This window comes from Thunnus maccoyii, chromosome 9 (assembly GCF_910596095.1).
Source record: "Thunnus maccoyii chromosome 9, fThuMac1.1, whole genome shotgun sequence".
Lineage (NCBI taxonomy): Eukaryota > Metazoa > Chordata > Actinopteri > Scombriformes > Scombridae > Thunnus > Thunnus maccoyii.
The window spans coordinates 9,146,056-9,162,967 of NC_056541.1; the positions used below are offsets into that span (position 1 = coordinate 9,146,056).

Below are 16,912 nucleotides of genomic sequence, written 5' to 3' on the forward strand. Positions count from 1 at the left end.
TGAGAATGACTTAAAGGAACATTCAGACTCTCTGGGAATTATGACCGTTTGCCGTTAAACCCAAAATGAAATGAGAACATTAGTTTTTAACTACATTTTTCTGCATACAGCACAGAATTAGCAATGGAACAAAGAAAGGCCATTAAATCAAGATTCACCTGGGCTTTGCTCAGATTTATGACTGTGAGTACAGGACTTGATATATTGCATGCATTCACCAGGCCAAACTGTTGGTCACAAAATAGCTCTGATACATACGTTACATACCTGCTTTGAAACAATACCACCCTGTTTCTAAATGTACAAAAATAAAATAGCAATAGAGTTTTTGGAAGGCATATATCTTAGCTTTTGACAGATGCTAAGTGTTTGCCCTTTTACTAGAGGCAGCTTGTCTATCTGGACTTGTTAGTATGTACTGAGACCACAGATATGAAAATAATGGTGATGTTTTATCTGTGTGAGATTGCCAATAAGCATATTTCTCAAATCTGTGAAAATATTTCTTTTACAGAAACCAGATTATTGTTGGATGAGTCAAGACTTGTCTATTGACCATATGTATATATCTCATCCATCAAACTCATAGTCCCAGTTACTTCATCTCATCACTGCTGTGACATAGATACAGGGGGAGTTTGCAGAAATAAAAATTAAGCTGCCACCTGTTCCTCTGTAAAATGTCTAGCAGCTATCAGCCCCTGAGCATAATAAACAGTTTAGCTTGACCCCCACGCACATTGTCACTTCATTTGATTTATTGCTTTATAAATAACTCTAAATCTTTTTTGTTTTACTACTTTAGGTTGCTCATCTGCACCCGATCATGCCCCAAATATGTCTGATTAACGACAGGCCCCATTACTTATTCTGGTTTCTGAGTCAATATTTAATTAAAAAAGGTAATACTATTTCATATTAGAGTTATTAAAACAAAAGGATATTGGACTTTGATTAACTATCATATGTTGACTGGTCAGTGAAATCCACAGTAGATTATGATTATTACCCTGCGACAGCTGCAGCATAAATAAAAGGTTCAAGAAGAAACGTAATATACTGCAACTGTCCACCCATATTTTTCCTTTTTTTTCATTTTTTCATGTCAGTGCAAGTTAAGTGAAAATTCAGACACTTTTACATGAAGAGCCTGTTTATGGTCCAGAAGGGCCTGTCAGCAGTTTCTTTATGATCACAGATTTCAATAAACCCTTGACCTCTTGAAAATTTGGGATTTTATAACCTAATGTCTCGAGTGGCCCCGGGCGGGTGCGGCCAAGCTGCCAAGGTCGCAAAGTGGCCAAATAAAAGCTGCCAGCCAAGTGTTTGGGTCTCAGTGTTGATTCTGGAGGGGGGTATGTCTGGGACATTTCAGAGGAAGGAACTTTAATCATTTCAGTGGGCCTTTGGGGAAATCTCAGCCACTTCTAACTGGATAATCATCTCTCTTTATACGTCCTTGGACACCTCTTCTGTTGGATTAATTCATCAGGCCTTGTGGACAGGAGCACAGCCGCTGCTTCACCTGGTGTGTTTGGGTCAATTTTGACTTTTGATTATGAAGTCTTAAGGATTTTGTTCATAGTATAATTCTCATTTGGTCATTTAAAATGTTTCTATAGATTAATGAGTTGATATCTATCTTTCTGTCTATCTATTGTTTTATTCTTGCTGTTCTAGTACCATGCTCAAGATGAAGGACAGATAAAGAGCGACATGTCTATCACCCAGCATCATGAGGAAATAATTTAGAAACAACAGCAATAAAAGGAGAAACTGACAAAATCCCGGAACAAAGTTAAAGACTTTCATTAAGTAAATTTAAAGCCTTAAAAGAAACATGGGATACTCTTCTATCTATCTGTCTATCTATCTATCTGTCTGACCCATGTGCGTTATGCAGATGAGTCAGCCCTATAGACGGAGCGTTGCACTGACAACGGAACAGCAGTGACTAAATTGAATTTGATCTTCCTTGACCTATAGGAGATGAATCATCATACCATCTGAGGTGTTTTTCCGCTGGACAGATATAAATATATAGGCATTCATAGGCATAGGTAGTCACGCGAACCTCAGCGAAACGAAAGAGCGGGTGAGAGATTTGCAGAAGGGGAGCTGACAGGCTCGTGTCACACAGTAACAGAGACCTAAATCCATCTGATGAAAGTGTGAAATGATGAAGTCTAATGTTGCTGCCAACACTAACTGTCAGTATGATAGAAGGGAAACCCTGTTACCCAAAAAGGCACTCATAATCACACAGACAGTAGTAAAATTGGTCAATAATAGGGCTGGGTGATGTGTTTTAAGTCATTATAAAAATGTGAACATTCATTCTTGACCTTGGAAATAGTAGTTCACATACTGTACTAGCTTTTCCTGAAACTTTCAACTGTGTCTCTCAGTCTTCATCACGATCTACCATCCACTGATACTGTAAGATGCAGTTGAAAGCTCATGAAAGAGCTAGTAAGCGGACCTTTCTTTGTCAATCACAATATAAATATATACCATTCAAATCCATAAACGATAATACTGAATTATCCCACAGCCAGTTATTACCTGTTTATAAGGTGAATAAGCATATTATGTTCAACAACCATTAACTGTTCTCTACTAATACTTATATGACGAGTCACTTAGACAGTTGCAAAGATTAAATATGGAAAATATGTATCTAGAAATTGATAAAAAGTTGTTATTTGCCTTTTTTTTTATAACTGTTGGGTAAAGGGCAAAAGATGTAAAGTTGTTTGACAGATATTACAATTAAAACTTGAACCCATGTATAAGAAAGTCTCACTCTACCCCTGCATGTCAGCTTATTGAAAGGAACATAAAGGGAAACAAGGCTGGTTAGGAAGAAAACCGGTATTCTCTTGATCTTCCATGCCACATGGTTGCCTGCCTGTGGTCTACACTCACACCAATGACGCAGTAATTAAGAGCCACTGATGGAGGCTTGTGCGAACCAAAAATTGAAAACATGTCAACAATTCCTTTGGCATGACAGTTGTAAAATTGAAGCTCAAACTGGGGTGTGTAAGAGGAGTCTTGGGTTTCAAGCTGCAGGGATGGTGGGATGATGAATCACTTGGGGAAGTTGGTGTGGGTGGTGGGGGTGGGTGGTGTTACTGAGGGGAGGTGGTTTTACTCCTTGGAGCAATTAAGTGCAATGTCCTTCAGAGCAGAAAGCTGTGACAGCAAGTAGTTTGAGGATAGACTGCAGGGAACACAGTGTGTACTGATAAAGCACAGAAGAACAGATCTTGACTGCGGTCTGTGAGCAAAGTACTGAAGAGATAAAACATGGGAATATACAATGAACAAGGGTAAGGGTATTAATCCTATTTATAGCCTTTGTGCTGACACATTTAATGGACGTAAAGTTGATTTTTAAACTTGTTTTGCACCATTTAAATTAACTTCTCATCTTTCGTGTAATTGCGGCAATGTAATTAGGAAATGGAGACAACAGTGTGATGTCATACCGTGACTGTGCACATATTGTAAAGTGATTAATAAAAAAGTTCAGTTTGAGACAAAATAATGGTACTTCGACAATTTTCAAAAATAAAAAGGTCTTTGAATCTCTTAATTTGCTTAATGATGACATTTGCTGACATCATCCTTAAGAGCAGATCATAACTCCATAATGCTGTTTGTTTGTGTCTATTTAATTTCATTTTATCACTGTGTGCTGTAGGGCGGCCCTTGAAGAACCAGAGCCCAATCACACAAAGATCAAAGAGAGCAAAAGAGGGTCCCCCCGCCGTCACCGCATGTCAGCCCCATTCTCCAACCGCAGACGGCACAACAAACTTCCCCCCAGAGATGTCTTCAATGACATGATGTTTATGGGTCAGTTCCTGCATCTGTATAGATCTGACAAGTAGAGTTTCTGATTTTAAAGGGGACTGAACCTTTACTTTCAAGTGTAGTTTTAACGGTTCTAGTTCAATGGTTAGGATGGAGGACAGAAAATGTGTCCATTATAGTATTATGTGACCTGACATTATGAAAAGTAATACAATGTGAAAAGTCCAAGCTAAGAGTCAAGCTTCATACTCTAATATGAGAATGGTAGGTGATCTCATCTTCTCATCTAACTCTCTGAAAGAAAACCATTAAGTGTTTATCCCAAAATGGGGATTTTGAGATAAACCCCATAGGGTCTATCACAAATCAATCTGTTTCACCCTCTAATATAGTTGTCTAATAGCATTTATGCTTATGGTCTCTGTATGAGTGCCCTACTGTCTCGAGGCAGCCTGCTCGAGGCTACTGTGGTCACATTTTAATGTTTAGTCTATGCCTGACAGTAGCACTTGCTACAGAGATCTTTTGTTAATATTTAATGATTAGAACTTGAAAATAATGAGCTAACAATTTCACTTTCCTGTGAAAGTTTTCCATCATTATGTGCATCAATCATGACAAGTCAGAAAACTAGACCTGCATTTAGAGTTTCCATATCTGGTGTAGACATACTGGGCACACTAGCTGCTGTACATACTGCATCAATAAATTCAATCCCTATGGTATTTTTGGCACCTGGCAAACTGGTACTGGCAACTGATAAACTGAAGTGCAACCCCTAATAATATAGTAATGCAAAGGCCATTAAAGACCTACAGAGAGATGTCAAAATGAAGTACAAAACTGAATAAATGAGTGAAGGAACATAACAAATGTGTCCATGCAGGGCAAGAGAGCTCACTGGATGGTATAATGAGTATGAAAATTATGTGAATCTGATGCAATCACCCAATCTCAACCTAATTGAGCACTTTTCAGAGATTTTGGAGCAATGTGTCAGACAGCACTCTCCACCACCATCATCAGAACACCAAATGAGGGAAGTTTTCTGTGAACGTCATCCCTCTAAAAGCATTTCAAAGACTTGTTGAATCTGTGCCAAGAAGCACTGAAACTGTTCTGGTGGCTCAACTCCTTGCTAAGACACTTTATGTTGTTTTTTTCCTTTAATTTGTCACACATCTGCGCCTTTACAGTCTCATAAATTCACGGAGATCAGTTTGGCAATCTTTCACTTTCCTTGATCATACCTCTTTCTGCCAAGGATCACCATGGAAACCAGTCAAAACAGCCCAATATTATTGAATCTGTGCCTAAATTGACTTGATTAATGCTTCTACAGCATGTAGAGAAATTGAAGTAAAAACAAAAAAAGTTGTTTAAAAGAAAAACTTTTCACTTTTTAATGCAGGTTTAAATCTTTTTTTGCAACTGTCTGCTGCTGATTAGCAGGTTTTAGGTTAACAATTTCTCAGAAAACCATTCAAACTAAACCATAATAGAGCTTTTTTTCTCCTTTTATGGCAAAACCACAAGAATAGACCTTTCACCAGCAGAGAGAGAGTACAGAGGATATGTGGTGATTGACTTATCTAACTAAGGTTTTGTTTGCTGTTCTGTTTCGGTAGTGGGTGGCTGGACCCAGAAAGACCCATCTTGTTTGGTAGAGCAGTTCTGTCCTGAGTACAATGAGTGGAGGAAAGCAGCACACATGATCAACAGTCGTGGCAACGTGGCTGTGGGTACACTGGATGGCAAGATCTACACGGTGGGCGGGGAAGATAACGTGCGATGTTACAGCAGCGTGGAGAGGTGAGCTGCAAATTCAGACTGTATTTCCAAAAAATGTGTGCATAATAGTCTCGTCAATTTTTCAAGTATCTTTTTCTTGAAATGTCATTATCAAATAACTTGAATTTTTCTCTTGTGCTACTATGGCTTTAAACTCCTCAAGGATTTCTTGCTAGAACTTCACATCATCCTTTGAATAAACTGAGTTTGTTTTGTAGCGTGTACCTTAAATTAGTTTTAAAACAAATTGTTTTTAAAAATGTTTTAATTTAATGCAAACATCAAACACTTCTGAATCCATAAGTAGAATTGAAATGGTTTAACTTTGGTTTGGGTTTGGATTTCCTGGTGATTCAAACTGAAATGGGAGCAGAGCCAATTAAACAGCATTTCGTTCCAGTAACTCACACTTACTGTTACAGCAGGACAACATGTAAGTGAACAATGTGAAGCTGAATCGATGATTTTGAAATAATTGACTGAATCTGACATTTGGGGATCCTGCAGAGGATTCCTCCCATGTTGAGATAAGCTATGTAAATGTAATGCAGGTGCCACGTGGAGACACTGTCAGGAGCTGTCAGGAGCTGTCAGCAGCGTGTGGCCCTGATGCTGAGGGATGGGACCATGTAGGGCAAGAGATGTCTCAAGGTTACATTCCAAACTAGGAAGCTACATGTAAATACCATTGTCCCATTGTGTAAAGTATATGACTTTATTTAGCCAGAAAAGGGGCCCAAAATTTAAAAAAAATCTTTTACAGTGTTCTAGTCAAGATAGGAGCAGCATATACAACATACAAGACCAAAAAGTCTTGTCTGTATGACAGAGGAAGATCCACATGCAAAATGGTTTTGACAGTGAACAGTTACTTATATGTTCAATATTCACAGAAGAAAATATAATCTGGAAGGCATTTCATTTACCCCAAACAGGCTATGTAAAATGTATTAAATATGCTCATATGCTAATATAGAGTAATACTATACTAATGCTACTATAATAATGTAATACCTAATCCCTGACTCTAATCTTAACCCTCACCAACACTGCAGGTGTTCCTTACCCTTCCCCATTCTTGATAAAAGGTCAGATCCCAGTTCTCACTGGTAACAATCGTCCGGATTCAAAGTCAACAATTCACAGCACATCCACTCTGGGAATTTACAGCCATGACACGAAAGCACATGACCAAAACGACTTTGCTTATTCTCAGTTTTCTTCACAGAATACATAACTCATTACCTTCACCTGAGGTCTGGTAATACTGTAAGAATTTACCTGAACTCAACACTTGCGTCATAAACACCACCCTGATACTAATGGGAAAGGTCTGATTTGTTGTTATTTACATCACTGAACAGCAGAGGTCAGCATTAAGGCAGAAATTGGATATGGACCTTTTGACATTGAGTACCCTAAGCCATGTTATTAAAGAATAGAGCAATGCGCTGCCCGAAATCCCCACATTGCAGGATTTCCCCCATCTGCTTATGTTGCCATGACATTTCTCCCTTACAGGGAGAGAAAGTTGAAAATAAACCCCATCTCTCACACACACACACACACACATGTGCTCTGCTCCACTGTATCACATTTCACCTACTTCCTCTCCTCCTACTCTATCCGATATCTCGAATGAGCTGGCTATGTTCCCAATTCCCACAGATAGTCACTTTTTAACTGAATGCCTGCCAGCTAATCTCAAAATGATTATCCCCAGCTGGCTGCAAACCAGTCGGGAAAGCCACGCTCCAACTGATCAGCTGTTAATGGCCTGAACCAGCCAGCTCTCATTTTGGTTACCTGAGTGTACCTAATCTCTGAGGGCTGGTTACATCGCTGTTGTGACATTTCAGAGGGACTGCTGGCTTCCCACTCAATGAAAAATTTGCCAATTAAAGGGAAGTGTTGTTTTGTGGGATGTGGGGTTTTCTTCTAATGGCCTTGAATGGAGAGAAACTTCTTTTTAATGGCCTTCCCATGGAGAGGAAACACTCACTCAGCTCAAATACTTTCTCTCAGTGTGAAAGTGTGTGTGTGATCCTCAAAAACACATGGTTGCAGGCATACAAAATACTAAAATATATATATATATATATATATATGAAAGCTATGAAAGCTTATATCTGTGTATGTTCTATTCATGTTGTTGTTACCAACCGCTGATACCAACACTTTGACATCTCCGCTCCTTGACCTCCATCATGGCAGGTACAACCCAGACACAGATAGCTGGAGTGCAGATGTAGCACCCTTGAGCAGCCCCCGCAGCGGAGTGTGTCTGGTGGAGATGGACGGATACCTGTTTGCTATTGGAGGACACGACGGCACTGCTGCCTTAAATACTGTGGAGAGGTACTGTAGCACGAGTGCTTCTAAAGACCATTATATTGTTGGAGACAATTCCTTTTGTAATTACTGTAAACCAATAAGATTGCACACAATACATGGTGAGGTATATAGGGAGCTATTACTGAATTAATAAGACCTTACTTTTTTATAAATCAGTTGTTCACTCATCGGAAATGTTGATTTTCCTTAAAGACATTAACATGTTCAAAGCACATGTTTCTTTTTTTCATTCCTATTGTTCCACCATCTGCTATTGTGGGAAACCTCCGTGTTCTTTGAAGAAATGTTCTGATTTGTGCCATAAACAACATAAACGAAAGCAAAGCCTCTTTTACATATGAATGTAAAATGAAATTGGAATGAGTAGGCTGTGTCTTGCATATATCTCGAATGAAAGCATTAGAATTATTTAAATGACCTGACATCTTCTATTACTCTGAAGGCAATGTCAAGAGACTGACTCAGAGGAAGGAATAAATAAATGATTCATTTTGGTTATACAGGAACATTAAGTCCTAATGATCGACAGATCACTTGTTAAACTGCTCTGCTAAACTTCGTCTCATTGCTCTAGGTATGATCCAGATATGAACACATGGAGCAAGCAGGCAGCCATGCTGACCAGACGCACCAAAGCTGTGGCTGCTGTGCTGCATGGTCAGTTATATGTGATCGGGGGGAATGATGGAAATATGGCCCTCTCTTCAGGTGAATGACACGATTACAAATAGAAACCTTATCTTTGACATCTATGTAACCTCAGGCACTCACAAATGAAAGCCATTTTTCATAATCGGTTAAAGAGCGGATACAGTCGATACACATGTAGGAGATTGTGTGAGTTTTGATATCTTTCATACTATAAGACCATTATTTTACTTTTAACTGGTCATAGGATCTCATTCTGTTAGGAATATAATTAAAACATAAAATATCCTATTGGCACACACTGTGTGACAAGTCTAGTACAGTTTGTTCTTACATTTCTTACCATCATTTGTCACTGGTGAGTCATTCCAAGTTCTTGCAATTTGATTTCAGTCATATAATAATTATATTTTCTTTTCTCATTACAAAATCCAAAGTTATATTACACACACACTTGTGTATCAGTCTGCCATCCAGACATTTATGTGTTCATGTATCCAGTTACAACTGTGATGAATTATACAAAGTCAAACAACTTTAAGAAGAGGAATAAGATAAAAGTGATAAGGATCATTTATTTTTCACGTAGGACTGGTACTTCAGAAAAGTTAACTGTTATTTTTGTGATTGTAGATATTTTGTAAATAGACTTATTCCCACCATTACTTTAAATCTCAGCTTATTTTGACAGCTTTTTGACATGTGGCAGGACTTTAGCCACATATAACGACTAGCTTGACCTTTTGTTTCTTGTGAGCCCATAAACAGACGCACGCACACACACACACACACACACACACACACACACACACACACACACACACACACACACACACACACAACTAACAACTAATACTCAGATAAAGCAATCTATCTGACATAAGTTGTTCAAGTATCCAAAGTATCCAGGGAAACATAAAGTACATATATGCACACACACACACTTTCTTGTGCCCCTTTAACTTTCCAAAGAAAACAAGGGGTTTATGTTGTGCTGCCACTTGACAGTGTCTATTTCTAGTCTGTGAGAAGTTCAGGTCAGTAAAATTCCCACAACCCCTTTTTGGTTTCCATCAAGGCTGGGGTCTTTGATTCCAGTAATGATGACAAAATGACATGGTTTATTGTTTTCATAATTCAAAAAATAATGATTACAAAATAAATGGAAAATCTGTTAACATCATGGAATCCTTGCTTTTTTAAGACAAGTTTACATTTTTCATTTCCAGTTGACACTGTGGGTGTATGTGATGTGCTATTGTGTGTAGCTTTGCATTTTGTACAATGTGCTCTGTGTGTTTTTTGCTTTGTACTGTTTGTTAATGTGCTGTTATATGTTTTAATTGTAAGGGACTGCAGATGAAAATTAACTTGAAGCTAAATCTGGTACAGTGCATCATTTATGTTAAAAAATTTACACTGTCCGGATAAATAAATACAATTTCAATTTAGGACAGTAATTTTAATGCTTTTCATGCATAAAATTGCAATAGATCCATGTAGGATGGACATATCTGTATATAAATATAAACACTGACTGTCTGTAAGATAGTTTTACTCAGACAGTGTGTGTAGCTGTGTGGTATATATGGCCTCTTCTGACTTCTGCTGTCCTTTGAATGTTCCCCAGTGGAGCGATACAACCCTGTAGACGGTACCTGGTCGGCATGCGCCCAGATGCGGTGTCCAAGGGAGAACGCCGGCTGCACTGTGTACCTGGGATACATCTACGTGGCCGGTGGCAAAGACGAGCTCAACCTGGAGCTCTCTGTTGCTGAGAGGTTTGATCCCGACACCATGAGGTGGACTCCTGTCAAATGCATGAGAAGCAAGAGGGACAATGTGAGTGATGGATCGGATGTCAGACCTCCTTTCTGTTTTAAGGCTCAGTTTGTTTTTACATACTAATGAGACGAAACAGGACTACTATGAATAAGGGCAGGGCATAACTTTCCTTAACCTTTTTCACCTAAAAGAGTCTCAGGGTTTCATTACTGTTTTAGGTTTCCACTGTCTAAATATCTAAATATCTTTCTGGCATGCTGTAACCCTGCAATAGATAGTCAGGGATAGAAAATAGATGGATTTTCTGGTCTGAAAACCGAACACTATTGTGAACTTCTGCTCTGATCATGTGCCTGATGGCTAAAAGTTCAGTTTATTCTCAACATAATTTGTGTAAACTGTTGAAATTATGGTGCTACCAAAGTATATAATGGTGGAGTGTCAGTGTTGCACTCTTTGAGGAAAGCCCAGGGCTGTTTCGTAATATTATAACAGAATAGTCATGTTGGTTTCATCTGATTTAAAAGCATCTTTCTCATAATTACTCTCTGTGTACACTACATCAGATGTCCCTTGTGGTCTTCAATGATGCATTACTGGCTATCGGAGGCTTCGATGGTGTCACCAATCTGAAAACAATAGAAATTTACAGTCATGAAACCAACACATGGAGGTAAGAAGAGAATCACTGCTGTGACATCTTTGATGCTGCTAAATGCTCTTGGCTGTAGCGGGGTTTTTTTTGACCTGGCCTCCAGGAGATCAATCACAAAACGCTCAAAGCTCTGACACCTTCTAGTTTCAATTTCCTGTTGATATTTAAAAGCCAATATGCTTAAAGGAACAGGTCGTGATTTTAATCAATATGATAATTACTGTTATACACCCAGAACATTTATTGACATGAATACAGATTATAGTTTAAATACTTACACAACAAGGTGCAGGGATAACTAGGTCTTAAAGACAGTAATCATACAGTACAAAGTATCCATCTACCTTATAACTTAATATTTAAACAGCAAGCAGCACAGTACAGTGTGTTTTTAACAGCAAGGGGATTTACTGAGTAAGAATGAGATGGATAACATAAATAATTTTATATATAATCGGATGCTGCACTGAAGAAGTTAAAGTTTTTAATTATTCACAATCGTACTTAGTGTGAAGTTACACAAGGTGTAGACACTGTTAAAGGGACAAATGTTAACTTTGACTTTACTCAAAGTCATGCAAGACATTTAATAAAAAGTGATATGATGAATGAGGAGAAAGAGAGCAGCTTTATCATCCAGAGTAATTACTCCTACTCATTAAAATTCAAATGTAACATTACGCTAATTAATTTCACAGATGACTATTTCCATCGTGATACAGTTGTAAAGTGAATTTCAAGCTTTGGACAAAAATACTTTAAATCAAGACAAGTCTCAAGACAAATACACAGACTCGCTTTGTGATTCATGCGCCACGTTCATATAAGGCTCCTACATATTATATAAGCCTTCAGGCGGCTGCTTACTGAATCCGAGTGCTTCACTGTCTGAGTCTGACTGTTTCTCTCTCCGTCTGTTTTTAGACACTTTGGAAGTATGAAGAGCAAGCATCCGGGAGGGCGAGTGGCTGTGCTGCGACTCAACAATGCTCATATTATATGAACAGGACAGAAGTGTTAGAGAAATAGCCTAATGGATGTACGCCAGGCTCCAGGACACAATGTGATATGGTTCACGTAAGGCAGCGTAATGACTGAATAATTGAAGAGTGCACTCAAAAAATGAGACATCGCGGCATTAGTCAAAGCTGGCAACCGCAGTTACAAAATGACTGCAAGCATTAAATTAAAGCCCATTATAGGCTACCAGGTTACCATTAAAGTTATGCCTATTTTTATGTCTCTAGCTTAAAAAAACAGACCTCTTTTATAAAGATGGATCAGTACTGTAATTTTCAGGTTGCTTTTTTCCCCCATTAAAAGATATGTTGAATTTTAGATTGACAGCCTTCAAATGCAGATTGAATGTGTAACTAACATAACATAAGATAAAAAATCATCACAATGTGAAACAAGACAAAGTGACAAAGTGTTTTTGGAAATCGTGAATGAGAGTCTAATGTAAATATCGCAATTTCATGTTCTTATCATGTGTGTTTATGGAGTAACAGCTGTTTCTACAGAGTAGAAATGAAGCTTAACATGGAGATAATGCAGGTATTTGGTTAAAAGAAAGTGCAGGATTCAAAAGACACAAAATACTTAGAATATACAAGTTATTGGATTATGAAACTAGTCGTTTTAACTAGAGCTGCAACGATTAGTTGATTAATTGATTAGTCGACTGGCAGAAAATGAATCGCCAGCTATTTTGATAATCGAATAATTGTTTTGAGTCATTTTTAAGGAAAAATGCCAAAATTGTCTTGTTCCAGCTTCTTACATAAAAATCATTTCTGGTTTCTTTAGTCTATCTAATATGATATTAAACTGAATATATGTATTTGGGTTGTGGACTGTTGGTCAGGACAAAAGAAAGAAAGGGAAAAAAAAGATGTTTTACCGACATTTTATAGACCAAAAAACTAATCGATTAATCGAAAAAATAATTGACAGATTAACCAATAATGAATATAATTGTTAGCTGCAGAGCTAATTTGAACCTAAATGTATTTTAAGATTAAATGGATCTTTTGAAGGTGAGAAACTCAGTTGGCTGTTGGAAGTGTAGAAAGTGACCTGGATGATGTAAAAGTGACACATGACTCCTTCAAATAATAAAATGATATATTTTGTGTTTAATGTGTTTGGAGCCTTCATTTCAATTTGTATCTGATATATTTTTCCTTTTACCATGTAGATGTTAATCACACTGCTACATTTTGTGTGTTGCAACAGCTTCTGTGAACATCTGATCCTACAACACTAAACAAATTATTTATAGTTCATAATTAAGCTTGTGTAAACATTTACCAAAAACATAAACACAACGAAATCAGCTGGATCAAGTTATGGAAAAGAAATCTATGGGAATCAAGATCTGGAGGGAGATAAGCGAGTGAGTGAGATATGACTGCTGGTATGGGAAGGCATAAGTGGCTGTGTGGGCTTTAAAATGATGACGCTCAGAGCTCTTTCCCCTGGAGAATAACGGGCTGAAATGTGGAGAGGCTGAGCACAAGGAATGCACACAGACCAATACGGTTTTTCTGGAGACATACAGGAACCAGCGGTGTCTCCCACCTGTGACTGAATACACAGAATGAATTTTTTTTTCAATTTGAGGGGGACATTTGTGAAGCAAATAGCAGAGGACAGACCTGTTGCAGGTATGTAGTAACATAAAAAATTAATATATGTAGCCTTCTAAGAGATTGTGAATTCCTAGAAGTCACTAAGAGTTTGCATGTACTGTATATACTCATTGATGTCGGATATTATCACATTTTGAGAGAAATATAATAAATAACTTAATAAGTGGGGACTGTTTTGGTCTAAATATTTTAATCCCAAAGCAATGTTTTGTGACAAATGTTTATATAGTTCATTGGCATGCCGAAGCCTTGGTTTGACACATTTATTTATATTTATAGAGACTGATATGTAACTGTTAGAGCTATATCGGTTCAGTTTCCCATTCATAAATACATAACACAGCAGAAAAGTTGCACTTTCCACCTCTTGCCGACAGATGACTCTAAATGATGAGGACACGGTGTATAAGCACTGGATCAACACTAGGATTTCACACCATGGCATGAATCAGAAAAAGCATTTGTCTAGAAATAGTCCTGCATCTTTAAAACACAGATAACCGGGATTTCACCTCATGATAATGCGGAATTACGCGAGCTACTGTTGGATTTATTCATTTCACTAAAAGCCTTTTTATGAGAAGTTGACTGTCAGCATCAGTTTCCTCAGAAGACACTGAATCATTTCAAGGTTGTCCGGTAGATGGCGAAGCACCCGTAGGTGACTTCAGGTTGGGAAATGAGCGCCCTCCTTCCTGCTCAGTAGGAGGAAAAGATGCTGATGCTGACAGCGAAAGCATGGCAACCACCAGCAGCGACCGCAGCGCGCTTACATGATGTTTTTAGAAGCGTTTGCCAATGCAGCAGAAAGCAGCATCTGAGAAACCAAGAACAAACGGTACTCTATGATTTCAGACCCGGCGTTTGACGTAGGAGCAGTTTAAAACGGGTACACGGGATTGCGAGTTTAGAAGCAAAGAGGACACGAGGGGCACGTAAAAATTAAGTTTATAATCGCCACTGCAGAGCTAAAAATATCAGTTAACGGTCGTCCTCCTTCCGCCAAGCAAAGTAGTTCGTCAACAGTAGCAAACAAAGTTGTTGCTAAGCGACAGTGAAGTCGCCGGGGCTCGCGCATTAATATTTAAATTAACTGTCAGGTGTGCGATAAATCAAACGGTTTCGAAGGCGTGTCAGCCAATCAGAGTTGAAGGCCGGGACTAGTTTTTCCTCATAAACCTAAATAACGCACCACGCGAGTCGTTAGATGGCCAAATAGGGTACAAGTGACTGACAAGCTAGCTTAGCTTGTTCAGGACCAGTCTTCGGTTCTACTGAGGATCTACAGCGGATTGTTTTGATTTACCTGGACGTGTTGAGCTAACTCCACTGGACTTCTGTGACCCCTTAACTGCTGGAGTGGGCTTCCCTCCCCCTTCTTTGTAATTGCAATTTCCCAATGATGACGGAGCTTTCGCAAGGACGCTTTGATGGGAAACATCCTCTGTCACACAAACAACGCTGTATGGAGAGTGTGCGGAGGTTATCTAAACCAAACCAGTGTTTATAATGATGGGACCCCGGTCAGACACGGGAACATAATCAGGTAAATGAAGTTAGCAAGAAGGTAACCTATGTATGCTTCTATAGAAGAAGCCTGACTTTACTTAGCTACAGTTTCTGTGGCATACAGTAAGTGAACTCTAACTACTTAATTTAGTAAAAACTCAATGATATCAGAACCTTATGGTACAGTTTTGTATTTCCTATGTTGTCATATTGGCAATGGTGCTCTATTGGGAGTTTATTTTTAGCCCTTTGCAGCTGTTTTTTGTTTGTTTGTTTTGTTGGTGTTGTTGTTGTTGTTGTTTTAACGGTTATTTATAGCCTCGCCCTAAAAGTTATGGAAGGATTGTGGTATCATTAGTACATCATGAAACTCGCATTAGCCGTTTTGGAGGCCAAACGTAAAATTGTTCTCAAATATTTTTGCATTTAGATTGTAATGGTTATGCTGTGCGGCTTGTTTTTACAGATGGAAATGATCTTTTATGATTTGTGTTGCCATTAATAAACTTTTCTTTGAATTTCACTGCATTTCAGAGATAAATCCTTGTCCAAATGGCAATTTTGACATTTTTTTTTTTCAAAATTTTGTCTTTTATAACCACAACAAAATCTACTGAAATGCTGTCAGTGTCTCTGAGCATGCATAATGTTTTAGATTTTTCTACATGTTACATCAACCCAAGGCGTTTTTTAATACTTTATGTGAAGCAGACTACAAATTTTCACACTTAAAAGTCAGCCTCCATTTTTTTTTTATTCCTCTCATCCTGACTCTTTGAGACCAGTTTTTATCTCTGACCTGCATATGTTTTTCTTTGCTCCATCTGCTTTCTTTGCTCTGAATCTTCTCTCCATTAAGTCTCTTACCGGGAGCGACTTTGTTCCCCATTATTATGGTCACTTTGCCTCTTCCATTAAGTCTGCTCTCAAAGGTTGCATACTCTGTATTTTTATAAGGGACAAGGGTTATTTGACTTGCATGGTAGATTTGTGTCATCTTTTTCTTTTTCTTCTTTTTTTTTTTAATCTTATCATCCACTCTCCTTAGCCTCTCCTTACCCCTGAAGTAAAGGACACGTCGAAGACAATGTGTTCTTTGCTCTTCGGCACTCACCTCCTTTTGTTTCCTGTTTTCCTTAACTTTTATTTCCTCATCTCTTCTTCCCTCTCCTCACCAGCGCTCTCCTTTTGTAATCTGCCCAATCTTTCCTCTCTGTCTGTGCTTCTGAGGGTCTGCGCTTTCTCTGTTAATCAGGAAGAGCATGTCTCTGGGTGCTATTAGCCCACTCAAGGCTGCCCACAATGCACTATGTTGCACACACACACACACACAAATACATATTACCCTGCTTATTGTTCCCTCTGTAGAGGCTTTAGAGAAAAACCAAAGCAATTTCAACCGGATACACCAATAATAGATCATATGATTGGACATTTAAAGCCATCCATAAAATAAGCTGAACATGGCTTCACTCAAGTAGAAACATACACACATGAATGAATCATGTTCAGCCAGAAAGACCATACATTGATAGGTTGTTCATATATTGTTGAAAGCAGAAGTGTGGTAGAAATGTCAGGGTTGCTCTGCGGGCAGAAAATGGGTTCAACACAAGGTTCGTACGGGTGCTGGAAATCCTTGAAAATGCTTGAATTTTAACACGGTATTTTCAAGTTTTGAAAAGTACTTGCA

The 16,912-nt window shown here is 38.4% G+C and overlaps 2 protein-coding genes and 1 long non-coding RNA gene across 14 annotated transcripts in view; 2 read left to right on the forward strand and 1 right to left on the reverse strand.

Moving 5' to 3' along the window:
* The first annotated feature begins 1,358 nt into the window (after nucleotides 1–1,358).
* Nucleotides 1,359–12,773, forward strand: LOC121903476 (kelch-like protein 20). 3 transcript variants are annotated; one of them, XM_042420544.1, is made up of 8 exons: nucleotides 1,359–1,528; nucleotides 3,710–3,864; nucleotides 5,451–5,634; nucleotides 7,828–7,971; nucleotides 8,543–8,676; nucleotides 10,247–10,458; nucleotides 10,968–11,074; nucleotides 11,981–12,773. In XM_042420544.1, exons 2-8 carry the CDS (start codon nucleotides 3,786–3,788, stop codon nucleotides 12,057–12,059), a joined length of 939 nt encoding a protein of 312 aa, XP_042276478.1. In that variant the 5' UTR covers nucleotides 1,359–1,528; nucleotides 3,710–3,785; the 3' UTR covers nucleotides 12,060–12,773. The 3 variants fall into 3 exon arrangements, with proteins under 3 accessions (XP_042276478.1, XP_042276479.1, XP_042276477.1); XM_042420545.1 differs by lacking the exon at nucleotides 1,359–1,528 and adding an exon at nucleotides 2,059–2,095; XM_042420543.1 differs by lacking the exon at nucleotides 1,359–1,528 and adding an exon at nucleotides 3,212–3,335.
* On the reverse strand, nucleotides 10,352–15,099 carry LOC121903477. Its single transcript, XR_006098054.1, has 3 exons — nucleotides 15,017–15,099; nucleotides 10,947–11,030; nucleotides 10,352–10,426 (listed from the first exon to the last, which is right to left on the reverse strand). It is a non-coding gene; the product is annotated as an uncharacterized LOC121903477 (long non-coding RNA).
* Nucleotides 14,321–16,912, forward strand: part of kcnt1b (potassium sodium-activated channel subfamily T member 1b) — a 74,692-nt gene continuing 72,100 nt past the window's right edge. For 7 of the 10 annotated variants that reach the window (XM_042420530.1, XM_042420528.1, XM_042420532.1 and 4 more), the window contains exon 1: nucleotides 14,323–15,256. The gene's annotated coding sequence lies outside the window, so the exon portion shown is untranslated. Of the gene's footprint in view, nucleotides 15,257–16,912 lie in introns of all 10 variants that reach the window. The other 3 variants (XM_042420527.1, XM_042420533.1, XM_042420529.1) reach the window with 2 other exon arrangements.